The sequence below is a fragment of the Teleopsis dalmanni genome, chromosome X (genome assembly GCF_002237135.1).
Source record: "Teleopsis dalmanni isolate 2A chromosome X, ASM223713v2, whole genome shotgun sequence".
Taxonomy (NCBI): Eukaryota; Metazoa; Arthropoda; class Insecta; order Diptera; family Diopsidae; genus Teleopsis; species Teleopsis dalmanni.
In genome coordinates this window covers 47,513,727-47,527,882 of record NC_051848.1, presented here as the reverse complement: position 1 = coordinate 47,527,882, position 14,156 = coordinate 47,513,727, and the positions used below count along the sequence as shown (strand labels likewise).

Genomic DNA, 14,156 nt, shown 5'->3' with positions numbered 1-14,156 from the left:
TATATTTTCTAACTAAATTGTTTTTCAATTTAAATACAGATCCATTAAGTAGTAGGTATATGTACGGCCTCAGATTAAAAGCCATAACGAACAGATCGTGAGCTTCGAACGTAATTTCTTATCAAAAATACAAACTCGGCACTATTTACTAGGAGCTTAGTTTGTATAGAAATTCAAATCGTGAACATATACAAACCTAACAAATCTGAAAATTATTTATAAATAATAACAAGCAATAAAATAAGTGATCATTACATACAAAATTTGATAATGGAGCTGAAGAAATAGAGAGCGATTTGTTATGTAGACAGCCAGTCAGTCACTTTTAATATATTTCAATAAGATTCTTACTCTACTTGTGGAAAGAATTGCAGCGTCTCAATCTGATTTACATTTCACCACGCTATAATTTATTAAAGTCATGAGCAAATATATAAAATCTCAAGAAGACTCTCAGTGCAGAAGACAGTTCGACGGAATCACTCCATGTAATCATATCAATTTGTGTGCCGAAGCGTTCATAAGTCTCACAATTTCGAAGGTGTGTAAATGAAATCTGAGCTGCTTATCTGATTAAAAGAACTTCAAAACAGAAAAAAAAAATATACGGATCTAATCGCTTATTCTTGAGATTATAGATATGGTTTTTTGATTTTATGAATATTGAGTGCTACGTTCTCAGAGAGAGTTCTGATAAACAAACCTTGCATATGTGTCCAAAGTAATATTTCAAAATAAAAGTGTGCCAATACAATAATTGTAAAAAGTGTTAATAAGTTTTGTTTGCTGAAAGGCTAGTATATTGACACACTTATAAATAGGTAGTCCAAGTTGTTTCTCTAAATATTTTAAGGTTACTTGCTTCCGTTAATACTTTCTTAGGTTACTTTGAGATATGTGCTATAAGTGATGAACATCATAAAGAAAAATTTGTTTTACGGTCTATTTTCTTTTTTGGTGATACTAGCAAATGTCTCATACAATATATTGTGCAGTTAAAAATCTTCAGGGCCCCTCTTCTTACTGATCTGTTTGAGCTGTCATCCTACAATATTAGGAACTTACACAAGTTTGGGGGAGTGGTTGCCTTTTTTTGATGACCAACGGTATTTCTGTGGAATAGACCATTATTTGTGATTAATTAGGCTTTCTTGGATACAAGACCGTCACTCCAACCTTACCTAACCTATCTGGTTAACAGAAAGAAAGTAGTGTAGGTATTAATTATATCCGGAGTTATAAAGACCTTTTGACAAATTCTTATGTGCATAGCCTTGGTCCCGAAAGATATTGATTTGTACCTGCAGCTGTATTGATGAGACGTTACTTGACAAGAATATATTATTTGGGATATATAGAACTATCACTGACATGTTGTACAATAGGCAAGCAATCACCGAGTAATTTTTGCTGAATGTCTAATCATACTAGAATAAATTAAAATGAGTCTGTGGACTCACTTGAAAAAATCGAACCTCTCATAGAAAAATGGATCACAACTAAAGTCACCGTACCTTACGCTATAACATCAATAAGATGTATCTGTCTGAGAAGACAAAATATCAGCTTTGCTTGGAAACCAAGTAATTTTCGAGCCGAACATTGGAATCATTTTACTAAATTTTGTAGGAGTATCCGAATATGATTGGAACTAGAAGAAGAACACTAAGCCAGAAGTTCTTATCGCCTTCTGATATTAGGAAGAGCTGAATAATTGTCATGCTCACACTACTCCACTCCGATGGTAATTTCGAAACATGTTACATGATTTGGAACATTTCCAAGAATGTTCCGAAAAGTTATATATCGTAGTGATGGCCAATCCGTTGCTTTCTTTGTTTGTGATCTGGCTATATTTGTGTTGCTATCGACTGTTCTGTCATAAAATTTTTTTTTTCATATATGGTCGCGAAGTATATACATAGGTACACTCAAAATTTCAAATAAATCACATAACACTTTCCTGCTGCTTAAACGACATGTTATGATTGCAATAACGTCACGAAACTAGTTGTTACTTTCATTGAAAAACAAAAATTTAACATTGACAGCTTGCTTTTTTTTGCATTGAAAGCAACAATTGTCGTGGCGTATGCAATTATATATGTCCCTTAGAAAAAAAGAACTTATAAGCAAAGAGAAATAATCTGGCAAAAAACTAAGTAGTAAAAATTAAAATTATTAAACTTGAAAGAAAACAGTTTAAATTTTATGCTTTTTTATATGTAACAACTTGTCAAAATCTAGTATACACCCAAATAACCAAAATGCGATTTATACTATATTTATATTCTGAGATTAAAAGTAGATTAAAACAATAACCGAGATTACAGTACAAACCTTGTTGTTTAATCTCAGATTTCCCATACAAAAGTTAATCTCGTTTTGGTCGAGATTAATTTTGAATTTCCTTAGAAATTTTTATTTTTTTGTGCAACTATACAAATGGCTAAATATCGTAGATTTTTTTACGATCTTAGAAGAATTGGAAAAAAATGTCAAAATCTATTTAAAACAAACATTGAAAATTTGAAAATGCCGAAGTGAAATTTTTATTAAATATGTTTAATAATAGTTTTGTACATAATTATAACTAAAATGTGTTTAATTATTTACCTAAATTTAACAAACACACGAAATGAAACATAAACTCCAATGTATAATATAAACGGTGAAGATTAAAAATATTGATTAACTTAAACTAGAATACAGATTAAAATTATAGCATGCAATTAAAATAAAAGTAATGCAAAATATACATATGGCGTTTTCTCTTAATAAACCTGGACTCAATCTAGATTTACTCTCGATATGTCAAATTTTGTTGACCAATCGAATATTTTTAAAGTAATCTTACACTTTTCTAGTAGTATTAGTAAACATTTATATATTTATTAAATGCATATATCGAAACAAATCACACTCTATCTGTCAAATCATAAAAAACAGCTGTTAATTTTAAGGTAATCTTGCTCCTCTGGCAAAATATCTAGACTGTTATAATTTAATATCGAGTGTCATACATTTTGACCCAGATTTGCCAAAATGAAAATTGTACTAAAAGTACAAAATTACCCTAGATTTACAAATCGAAAACGCCAATAGTTAAAATAGCATTTTCAGTCAATTTAAAATAAAATATTTTAAAGTGAATATAAATTTTTAATATTAACTGTAATTTTTTTTTTTTCAGAGTAGCAAAAAAGTACTCCCAACTTACAAAAAAAAAACACATGAAACAACAACAGTGATTTTAAAATCTTCAGATTTAGGTTTAACTTGCAAAAAAATTTAAAACTAAAGCTTTAGTACTGCCACATTCAAAAATCAGTCTATTGTGAATATTCACTGAAAATATATTTCCAAATTCAAGTCCATATGACCATTTCAGAGAATTTACTAATAAATTTATATACTTAAATCAATAATTTAATTTAAATGTATAAGATAAAAGTGCTTACTATTGTCCTTCCAATACAGATTTTATTTTTTTTTATATAAAGTAATTAATTTATAGTGTTAACAACTTTTATATTTCATATTATACACAACACAACATAAAAAAACATAAGTCAAGCAAAAACATTCAACATATTTTAAAAGTGCTGCCAATTTCCTCTTACCAGATTTAGTGTTATGTGTTCCAAAACAACCGTACAAACAATACGCACCTGTCAGTCATATGTAACAAATCAAAATAATTGATTTGACACTCCTTAGTGCGCTTTATTTGGACTACGGGCCGCTTAAAAACCATGTTACAGACATACAATTTTTATTTTCTCAATTCTGTTTTTACTTACCAAATTGCTTATTGTTTTGAATATAGCAACCCAGTTTGATTCAAATAAAAAAATCAATTAATATAGCTTTGGCTGCTTGCTGCCAAAATATTCTAAAATAAATTTAATTATAACATAACGTCGTTATATTTTTTTATCATGTTAGCAAAATATTAAAGTATTTTAAAATAAGTTTTAAATAAAACATGCGAAATATTTAAAATTGTAGAAAAAGTTATTTAAGGATTTGTTTGTGTCGAAATTTAATAAGTCTGTGGTATTAAATTATAAGAGTGGATTGATTTTTTTTTACTTCTAAAGGATCTTGGGGAAACGAAGTGGTTGAATAAAATACAAAATGAGTGAGTTTTGCGTTTATTATATAAAAGTAACATAGCATAAATCCTGCTTAATAACACTTCTCATATTATTATGTGAAAAGCATTTATTACGTACTTGTCTACCTGAAACAATGAAGTAATTTAGTTTTTTTATTACAAATTGTAGTGAAAAAATATTTTCTTTTGTGTCATTCACATTTTTATACAAATGAAATTTTGTGTTGTGTTATTTTCGTGGTGGGTGTGCAATATCCTCCTCAGGAATATTTATGCGACACGCACATTCTATATATCAATACAATACAAATAGTCATATCCTTAGCTCTGACGTGTGCAGGCTTCTCATAATTGTCGGTAGAGCGTATATACAATAATTAAATAAATTTCTATGTGTTTTTAACACTAATTGGATGTAGCAAATATTAAGATTTTTCACATTTTATTTTGTTCTTTTACTTGTTATTAAAATATATATAACATCTTTATAGGTGATGAGGAATTAGAGAAAGCTATTTTGGACCTATCTAAAAAACAACTCAAAAAAGTGCCAAAGGACGAGAACGCACACAATGTGCGTGTCTTAATTTTAGATGAAAATGAGCTGCAGAAAATTGATAATATCGATTCTTATTTAAAAATTGAAAATGTAAGTTTTATTTAAATATTTTTATTGAAAATATGTATGTATATTTTGCTGCCTTTGTAATGCAGATTACAATCAAAATAATATCATATTAAACATCATTATGTATGTATTCCTGCGATAACATATTCTCTGTCCAGAGGCGAAACGATAGGGGGCAGGGAATTTATTATACCGCTAATTCTACACGCCGAAGGGCACTAAATGGTTTCTAAGACGAGTTTATTTTACAGTAAACATAAAAAAAGAAACATATGTATATTGTTAAAATATTCCACAATTAATATAAATTTTTAATAGAGCTCCAAAAAGCTATGCCTGCTAGCTGTGCCTCACTGTGACGACACGACGAAAAATTTTGAGGCTTACCATATTTACTGCAGTCCTATTCTCCCAGTAGAGCATAGGGCCTCAACAATCCCTCTAAATCTCACACTATTTTTTTGATTCTCTATATATTGTGTTCATTTAGTTCGCTTTCAACAGTTCTTCGCCAAATTTAGGCGGGGGCACCAGGACGGCGGAATCCTTGCGGATTTCACATCAACGTTTGTTTCGCAATATAGATGTTATTTTTGTGAAGAGTATATCCTATCCACTTCCATTTACTTTTTTTAACTTCAGTACTCGCACATACTTGATCTGTTCGTTTCTAAAGTTCTTTGTTTGGTATGTGAATGAATTACCCACCACATTTTAGGAATCTGTCGCAAGCAGTTGTTTATAAAGATTTAAATTTTCTGATCAATTGACTTTGAGCATTTCCAGGTTTGAGACCCATAATACAATACTGATAAAAAAAAAAGCTTACTACACAGTAAATAATCCTTTATTCGTTCATATCCAAAATATAGATCAAACGTATATATTTAATCTTCACAACTTTTAACAATAACGTTAATAGTAAATATTGCTCTCTTAATAATTAATTTCAAATTTACTTATAATCAGTGTTATATATATAAATAATATATATATTTATAGTATTGTATAAATATATTTATATTATGTACTATATTTAAAGTATAGTACATAAATTATTTAGTTCATAAGCTTTTGTTGATTTACAATAAATTTAGTCTATAATACAACTCAAATCCAAAGTATATTGAAGTAGTGAAACTACATCAATAGGTATATAGTTTTCATTATCATATAATCATGAATTTTTAATTTTTTTTTTGAAAGCTATAGTGTCTCACATTATAGATAGAACTTTTAGTTATATTTTTGAAGACAGCTATGACATATTTCGTATTCACAAATTAGGTTATGAGTTTCAATGTTGTTGTTGTGTCCCGCCGAGATCTGCTTGTGTGACCCCTTTGGGGGATGTTGAACGGCACTTGGTCGTCTTCGACGAGAACCCATAGATTTTAATCGTATAACTTGGTTGCGGCTTTTTCATAATCCATAACTACAGTATCTCTTTCTGTAGATAATTTGCTTTATCTAACCAAATCAATATCGATTTCTTTAAATTAAATTTTATTTCACACAAAAGAGTGTGAAAAAATTATATCAGATTTTTTAAGATTCTTATAACGTATTAAAGACACCTCATCGCAGTCCTCATAGAGTATATATATCCTGAATTTGCTTAGCTCTTAGTTTTAAAGCTATTCGAATTAAATTTTGCATACATACTTTTCAGGAATAGACTGATCATTTGTCAGATTGGTTACAGTTAGTCCAGTATATCCTATAGCTGCTATATAAACTGAACAATCGAATATGTTTTTTCTGCGTTTTTATTGAAAATAGTCAAATAATAAACAAAATCTTATTCATATCGGTTCAGATTTAGATATATCTGCCATATAAATTACCGAATCAAAGCAAGGTTTTTGTTACAAAAACATTTTATTTACTAATGTGCAACAGTTCTTTTTAGTATTATTATATATAATATTAAATACATATTTTATTATATAGTATATTATATATTATATTATATATATGTTATTATATATTATATTATATATCATATTATATATATGTTATTATATATTATACATTTTATATATATATATAAAGGATAGAGCCCTGAAATTATTTGCGAAAACTGACACGCTTACCAACACCGTGTTATCAAATCTCAGAATGGTTACAAGCTAAAATGGTGGAAATTGTAGGAGAGCATTAACAAAAAAATTAGGTAGAATAAGGAATAGGGACGAGATGAAAGTTTATTTTATTTGCCCATCCTTCCACTAGTATTGGCGATAATATAATATTAGTTTTTTTTTATAATATCCTAACCTTGTATTTATATCTGTTTTTTGGACAAGTCTATAAGTTTGCCAATATTTTATAATCCGATATAATGTCAGATACTTCATATGCATAAAAATTACTTTCAGATAATACCCGTTTAAATTCGATTTTATCATAATTAGTCGTATTTACCATTTCTTGAAATGTCTTTAATAGACAGGTTTACATTTCTTTACGGCTGTTAACAGTTCTCGATAGCAATTCTCTTTCTGTTTCATGGTATTTTTAGAATTCATTGAATGAAGCATAATTCAAAATATTCTGAATCGTTGATATTTGTTATGGTCAAAGTCCAGGTTTTTATGACATATGTCCATAAAAAAACTTCTGTTAATTAAAATGTTAGAAATCAAAATATACAATCTTTATTTCAGCTTTCATTAAGCAAAAATCAGCTACTACGTATGTACGGTGTTTGCCGTCTGCATTGCTTGCGCGAACTGAATCTATCGTTCAATGGCATTCTATCAATAGAGGGCTTAAAGGATTGTATACATCTACGACAATTGAATCTCGAGGGCAACAACATAAAAACCATCGAACATTTAAACTCTAATGTTAAGCTAGAACATTTAAATTTGGCTGAAAACAGCATCGGTAGCATTTCAGATATATCGCATCTCAAATGTTTGAAGGTATAAAGATAATTTCATGTAACTTAAATGATAATTAATGCAAAAGTATTTCTGCAGGAGCTGCATTTATATGGTAATCGTTTAACTCATTTGCGTCAATGTGATAAGCACCTGCCCCAATCGTTGGAGATATTGACATTAGCAAAAAATAATATAAACGATTTAAATGAAATATGCACATTGTCAAATTTAACACACTTGCAGAGCATAACAATCAGTGAAAATCCTTGTCTCACTATGACCGCGGGCGCTGAGTAAGCACTAAATTATTTTTCAATAAATCTTCAACAATGTTATAAGCTTTCCTTTTGTTATTCTGCGTGCAGTGGTTTCGATCATAGACCGTTTGTTTTGAACTGGATCATGAGCCTAAAAGTAATAGATGGTTTTCTTGTGGATCCAATTGAGAGGTTCGTAAGAATGTGACTTATTTATATTTATTTCATTGAAGCCATTTACTTTCAGTTTGAAAGCAGAGTGGCTTTACAGTCAAGGACGTGGGCGACAATTTCGTCTTGGTGAGCAGGCTTCACTAGCAAAATATTTAAGTACTGTTTGTCCGCTAATCGGAAAGGCATTAGAGAACGAAAATGAACGTAAACTCCGATTGATCTTAAGTAAAGCACAACAGCATCAGCGACAGTTGCAAGAAGAAATATCAGAAAATTCGAATACATCTGGAAATAATTCACCATCGTCTGGACGAAAAAAAGGAGGCAGTCGAATACAATCACCTAGATGTAAGTTTTACATTATTATTTGGCTTATGTGTTATTTATTTATATTTATTAAAATCATTTTAGTTTCAAGATTAACTGGACGACAAAGTTCCCCTGAGTCAATGATAAGTAGCTATCATGGTAATACATCGAATGATCAAAGTAAATAAGTAATTTTTATTATATAAAGTATTGTACAAGATTATTATATACTTTCTGTGATAGTGACTTCAAACCATTATGTAAACATGACCACATCGTTGATTGAGAATATTAAGAACGATTCAGTTACTTCAGGCTTTGAAGGCAACATGTCAAGTAGTTCTATTAGTAACACAAACCATGTCAATTCCAAAGCAAATAGTTCACATGAATCTTCGCCTCGTACTTCAACTCCAAATCCTTATCATGGTAAATATCTGTTGTATTTTAAAAAGAATAGTTAAAACTTGTTTATCTATTGATTTAAACATAAGAGCATCTCTTTGTAATATAAATATACACACTTTTTCCGTTTGACATATAGAAGTCACAAATGTGTTGCATTATTTTTTAGAACTCTCGTTTAACAATCAAATAGGTGGACCATTGGCCGCAGCATCTAAAATGGTGCCAGTTCCGGAAACACTAATGAGTCCAGATGTTTGTCCGGTATCTGTAGCGCAACGTGTAACGGTTTCTGCTATTAGTTCCCAAATACAAAACTCTAAAATAAATAAAAACAAAGGTTGGTATGTTTTTGTAATTGAATTATCTGTAACTGCCAATTTTAATAAACTTTAAACAGAAAACAAATTAAATTCGCCGAAAATGCGTAGTCCACACTTGAAACGGAATTCTGATCGTAGTATGATTATAAGTCCTCGCAAAATTAATAATAATAACAATCAACAACAACACAATTCAGGCGTGAACAAGTGTACCTACTCACAAACCAATACCAAATCCCGGCTAATAAGTAATATACACGTATTAGCACCCGATAATGCGTCAAGCACTGTGAGTTCCGATGATGACAGCGAACACATAAATGTTGATAAGTTAAGAACAATAAGAAACAAAGCTGCGCAAAGGTATTTTTAATTAAATATTACTATTTGTTTATTGCTATTTTATTTCGTACCGATTGATGCAGGTGCCAGGAACAAAAGTCACAATCGGATAGTTCAAATATAAGTACAGTTAATACCGAATATTCCGCTGTAATTATACAAAAAACTTGGCGAGGTTATCACACGAGAAAAAAAACTAAGGATTTGGCTGAGAAACTACTGAAAAAAAGAACGTACGAGTATATCGAGTAAGTTTCAATCACATTATTGCAATGTGTTTTTAGAATATATAAGTAAATCTTTATGAAACGTTTAGTTAGCTTAGTTAATTATATTTATTTTGTAGCATTTATAACAAAACAAATAAAGTCTCAATTAAAGTAGAACATTATCTTTATTGTTGTTGTCGTAACCCGCCGGGACCTGCTTGTGGAGTCGCTTTGGAAGGTGTTGAACGGTACTTGGTCGTCGTAGGTGACGAGTGACTCCACGACGTAGACCCGACCGTTCTTGTAACCATTGTGCTCACTCGTATTAATTAATGCAAAAATTTCTAACTTGAGTCTAGCTATTCGCAAGTTTTACTAAAATTTCTAATTGCAACTGCTGCTCTTAAAGCAAATATTAAATGTAAATGCACACTCAACACTTCTTCCGTAAATCACCTTGAATTTATAAATTTTGTAAAGAGAATATTATATTGGTTTAAGGTCTACTGTATTTCTATAATCCACACAGTGTCCTCACATAATTTCCAACGATTTTAAAGAACCATATATACATCTTTTATATTATTGCCTTGTTAAATCTCTGCGGGCTATACAACCACAAAAGCACCATTGATTAATTCTGTTTCATTATTGAAAGAAAAATATTTAATTAGTTAATTAACAATAAATATATTGCAATAATTTTTAATAAATGAACAAATATTTAATTTGAATTTAGCCACTGATGACGAATATTTTACAATACTCGAAACACACAGCTATTTTTGATCAGCCAAAAATTCAATTAATTAATAATAAATAAAAATTTTGCTGTTACATTTCACTATTGTTCGAAACCGCTCTAAATGAATAAATTAAATAGTTATTGACTGGTGGAAACTATTGTTATTTATAGATTATGTTGCAAATAAATATCACTTATATTAGAATGCAATAATTTATTTATATTGAGTATTAAAAACATGTGTTCATTTATAAATTATGAATTGTTTCATTAGGAAATTTGAATTTATTGATTTCTTTTACTTTAGTAAACTAACCAAAGATATGGAAATGACGAAAGCACAGCTTGAAAATGAGCGCAAAATCCAACAGCTCCAAATGCAAGCAATTAACGCTTTATGGAAAAAAGTATCTACAATGCAGATATCGGATACCGGAAGTTTGATTAGCAACGATGGTACAGCAGTTACTTCTGAAAACAGCAAACCATTAAGTTTAGATGACTCGTCCGCAGCAGCAGTTCAAGACCTTGCAAGAACATGTGCTGTTTTAACTAATCAGGTAAAATATAGTCCTATATAATTGTGATCATATGATGTCCAATTCATTGGTGAATCCTGAAATAAAGCAAACTAACAACACGCGTTAATACTGCAAGACAATACTGCAGTAATCGGTGGTCACTCAGACCCACTCAGAAAAACTATGCAGTTCTTTTAATACTCATAGTAGAGTCTCTGGCCGCCAGAAGGAATATGTTTTCAAGGTAGTACATTTTTCAAAACCTATAACAGAGAAATACTGAACTTACTGACAGTTAGTTCTGACTATGCAGTTCTTTTAATACTCATAGTAGAGTCTCTGGCCGCCAGAAGGAATATGTTTTCAAGGTATTACATTTTTCAAAACCTATAACAGAGAAATACTGAACTTACTGACAGTTAGTTCAGTTTTATTTAATTGGAAACAATAACAGTAACAAACTAGTAACAGTATCAATATATATTTATAATTTATAAATATATAAAACTTAAAGGCATTAGTAGCTATAACTCTATATATAACTCTATATTTTTAACTGATAATTAAATATTAATTATCAATTAAAAATTAAGCAAAGATGTCTATATATAGTTGTATATAGAATTTTTTGAATATTTCTTAAAATGACTGATGATGAGTACTTGGCAATACTTGCAAAAGCCTTGTATCGCCAAATTTCAATAAATTAATCAAATCAAATTTATCAAGTTGTTGTTTCTTCATAAGACGTGTTATATTTGATAAAACGTACTATCACCACCCTCTTTACAGTATCTTAAACATGTCTCTCATTACAATATATACTTAATAAATATCGTTTATCGCAACTATATTCATCAGGTAGAACTATTTTTAATTTCATCGATTTTAAATTTACAATATATTTATATTGGTGTCGACCTCAATACTTATCTGTTTAATTTTTCAAGGCTTTAGAAATGTTATCATTTTTTAAAAATTATATTATATATATAAATTATGTTATGTATATAAAAACAAATTTAAGATTAAATAAAAAATATTACAGTTGTTTACTTATGTATATATTTCGGTCTAGACTTTCGTAGACGATCGTCAGTGTTATTATGAAAAATACTATTAAAACTGCTAAATAATTATATATATAATTTAAGTTATATTTAAGTTATAATATAAAAATATAATTTAAAAAAAAACGACCTACAGCCTGGAAAAATTAAACACACATACAATATATACTGATTGCAATTCATATTATATTTTACCGACTTTTTTATACATATACTTTATAAATGCCCTATTAATCGCATATATTATTTAAATTGATTATATATAAATAAATTATAAAGTATATATAATACACATATAATTAGCTTGTATTCAATTTACTAAAGAGAAGTCCACTATACAATATCTTTCAGGTACAACAACTACAAGGATCGATGCGTGATATACTGAACTGTCTAGCAATATTTTGTAATTTGCCGAGAGAAAATGTACAGAAACTACTATCGGCCAGTATAAATAATGCATTGTCTGATTGTTGTGGTTCGGCTGGAACGCAAACCGAAATAACTGCTGTTCATACGCCTCAAACAGAAAATCAAAGTGCTTTTCCATTCTACAAAATGCGGCCTTCTTCATTACCACTCGAAATGCAGAAACATAACAATAGCTTTATAAATACTGAAACCCATTTGCTGAATAAAACTACAGAGCCACACTTGAGTGAGACCGAAAATGAGATGATCGATAGCGAAGATGCACAAAGCACCGATAGAACTTACTATGCAATATCAGATACCACAGAAATACATGAATCACTTGCTTAAACTAAAATTCTAAACTAGGCTTACTTTGGGTTTTATCAAAATTTTTCGCTGAACTACGATAAAAATTTGAAAACTTTTATTATACAATCGCATTTATATTTAACTTATAATGTATATATTTTTTATTGATCTCTCCGAAATTGTTTTATTGACTTGTTTACGATAGGATTAGGTAGGTTTTTATTAACTACAATATAAAGCACGTTATGAGCTAAAAGTTTTGATTTCGCTTTCAATTCATTCCAAAATCGGATCACAACGTTAATTATGCAGCTTTAAATCATTAGAATTTAATTTATTTATTTAAACATTTATTTACTTATTTATACAAATCTAGTTCTTAGTTTTAGAAATGCAGCGATAAGAAATTCGAAAAAAGTGCTCTATGCAGCTTTCATTTTTAATAAGATTATTTAAAAAAAAACTTATAAACAATAAAAAAAAAATTTTTTTTAATTGTATTCACGCAATATGAAAGCTTTGAATAAAATAAATAAATATATTCTCATATTGATCAAAATGGTTTAAATTGAAATATGTACTTTGTTTGAGATCTGAATAATGTTATTCCATTATGATTGTAATTTCTTTTTTTTATTTTTATTATTTTTTTTTTGGATTAAGACGAATTATTTTAAATTTTCTTTTTTGGATTAATTCGTCTATTATTTTTTTTTGATTAATTCGTTTTTTTTATTTTTTTTTGATTAATTCGTTTTTTATTTTTTTTTGGATTAATTCATTTTTTTATTTTTTTTTTTGGATTAATTCGTTTTTTTATTTTTTATTTTTATTATTTTTTTTTGCATTAATTCGTTTTTTTTTTTTTTTACTTATGTTTTTAATAATTAATTTTTTTTTAATAATTAATTTTTTATTAATAATTAATAATTAATTTTTTTTTAATAGTTAAGTTTTTTTTTAATAATTAATTTTTTTTTAATAGTTAAGTTTTTTTTTAATAATTAATTTTTTTTTATTAACGTCCTTTAAGAAACTTATATAGTAGTTTCCGTAGTTCAAACTGCAATTGTTGAAGGTAAGTAATACGTCCATTTTCTCTTTGTTGATATATGTATAGGATCGTGTCTTTCACTGTACGTATATCTACTTTCTCAGTCTCTTTTGTGTGCAATCTATAACTACGCGTTCTACGTATATGATTATAGCTGCTTCAGATACTCAGATATTGTACCAAAAACACAGTATACTACTACTACTATTGTCTTCCCCCTTCACCTAGTGGGGCATAGGGTCTCAGAAATTCTTCTTAATCTGACTATATCTGGTGCTTCTCTGTTCCATGTATATCGTCCTTCAGCTAACTCACTTTCGATCGTTGTTCTCTACGATTCCGCTGGCACACCAGGTTTTCTGCTACTTTGTGAATTTTATGGTAA

The 14,156-nt window shown here is 28.9% G+C and overlaps 1 protein-coding gene across 2 annotated transcripts; it reads left to right on the top strand.

The window, feature by feature from the left end:
* Positions 1 to 3,959: 3,959 nt before the first annotated feature.
* LOC119688907 (centrosomal protein of 97 kDa) lies at positions 3,960 to 12,973 on the top strand. 2 transcript variants are annotated; one of them, XM_038103577.1, is made up of 13 exons: positions 3,960 to 4,144; positions 4,612 to 4,769; positions 7,418 to 7,678; positions 7,736 to 7,932; positions 8,005 to 8,088; positions 8,144 to 8,418; positions 8,482 to 8,559; positions 8,623 to 8,808; positions 8,978 to 9,124; positions 9,185 to 9,470; positions 9,533 to 9,697; positions 10,711 to 10,963; positions 12,346 to 12,973. In XM_038103577.1, the coding sequence occupies exons 1-13, from the start codon at positions 4,141 to 4,143 to the stop codon at positions 12,754 to 12,756; spliced, it is 2,505 nt and encodes an 834-aa protein (XP_037959505.1). In that variant the 5' UTR covers positions 3,960 to 4,140; the 3' UTR covers positions 12,757 to 12,973. The 2 variants fall into 2 exon arrangements, with proteins under 2 accessions (XP_037959505.1, XP_037959504.1); XM_038103576.1 differs by having other exon boundaries at positions 8,954 to 9,124.
* The last annotated feature ends 1,183 nt before the right edge of the window (positions 12,974 to 14,156 follow it).

Excerpts from the sequence above, each read along its gene's own strand:
- LOC119688907 (XM_038103576.1), top strand. Across the intron at positions 8,419-8,481 it reads TCGAATACAATCACCTAGAT|TTTCAAGATTAACTGGACGA; the intron begins GTAAGTTTTACA and ends AAATCATTTTAG. Across the intron at positions 9,125-9,184 it reads TAAAATAAATAAAAACAAAG|AAAACAAATTAAATTCGCCG; the intron begins GTTGGTATGTTT and ends AACTTTAAACAG.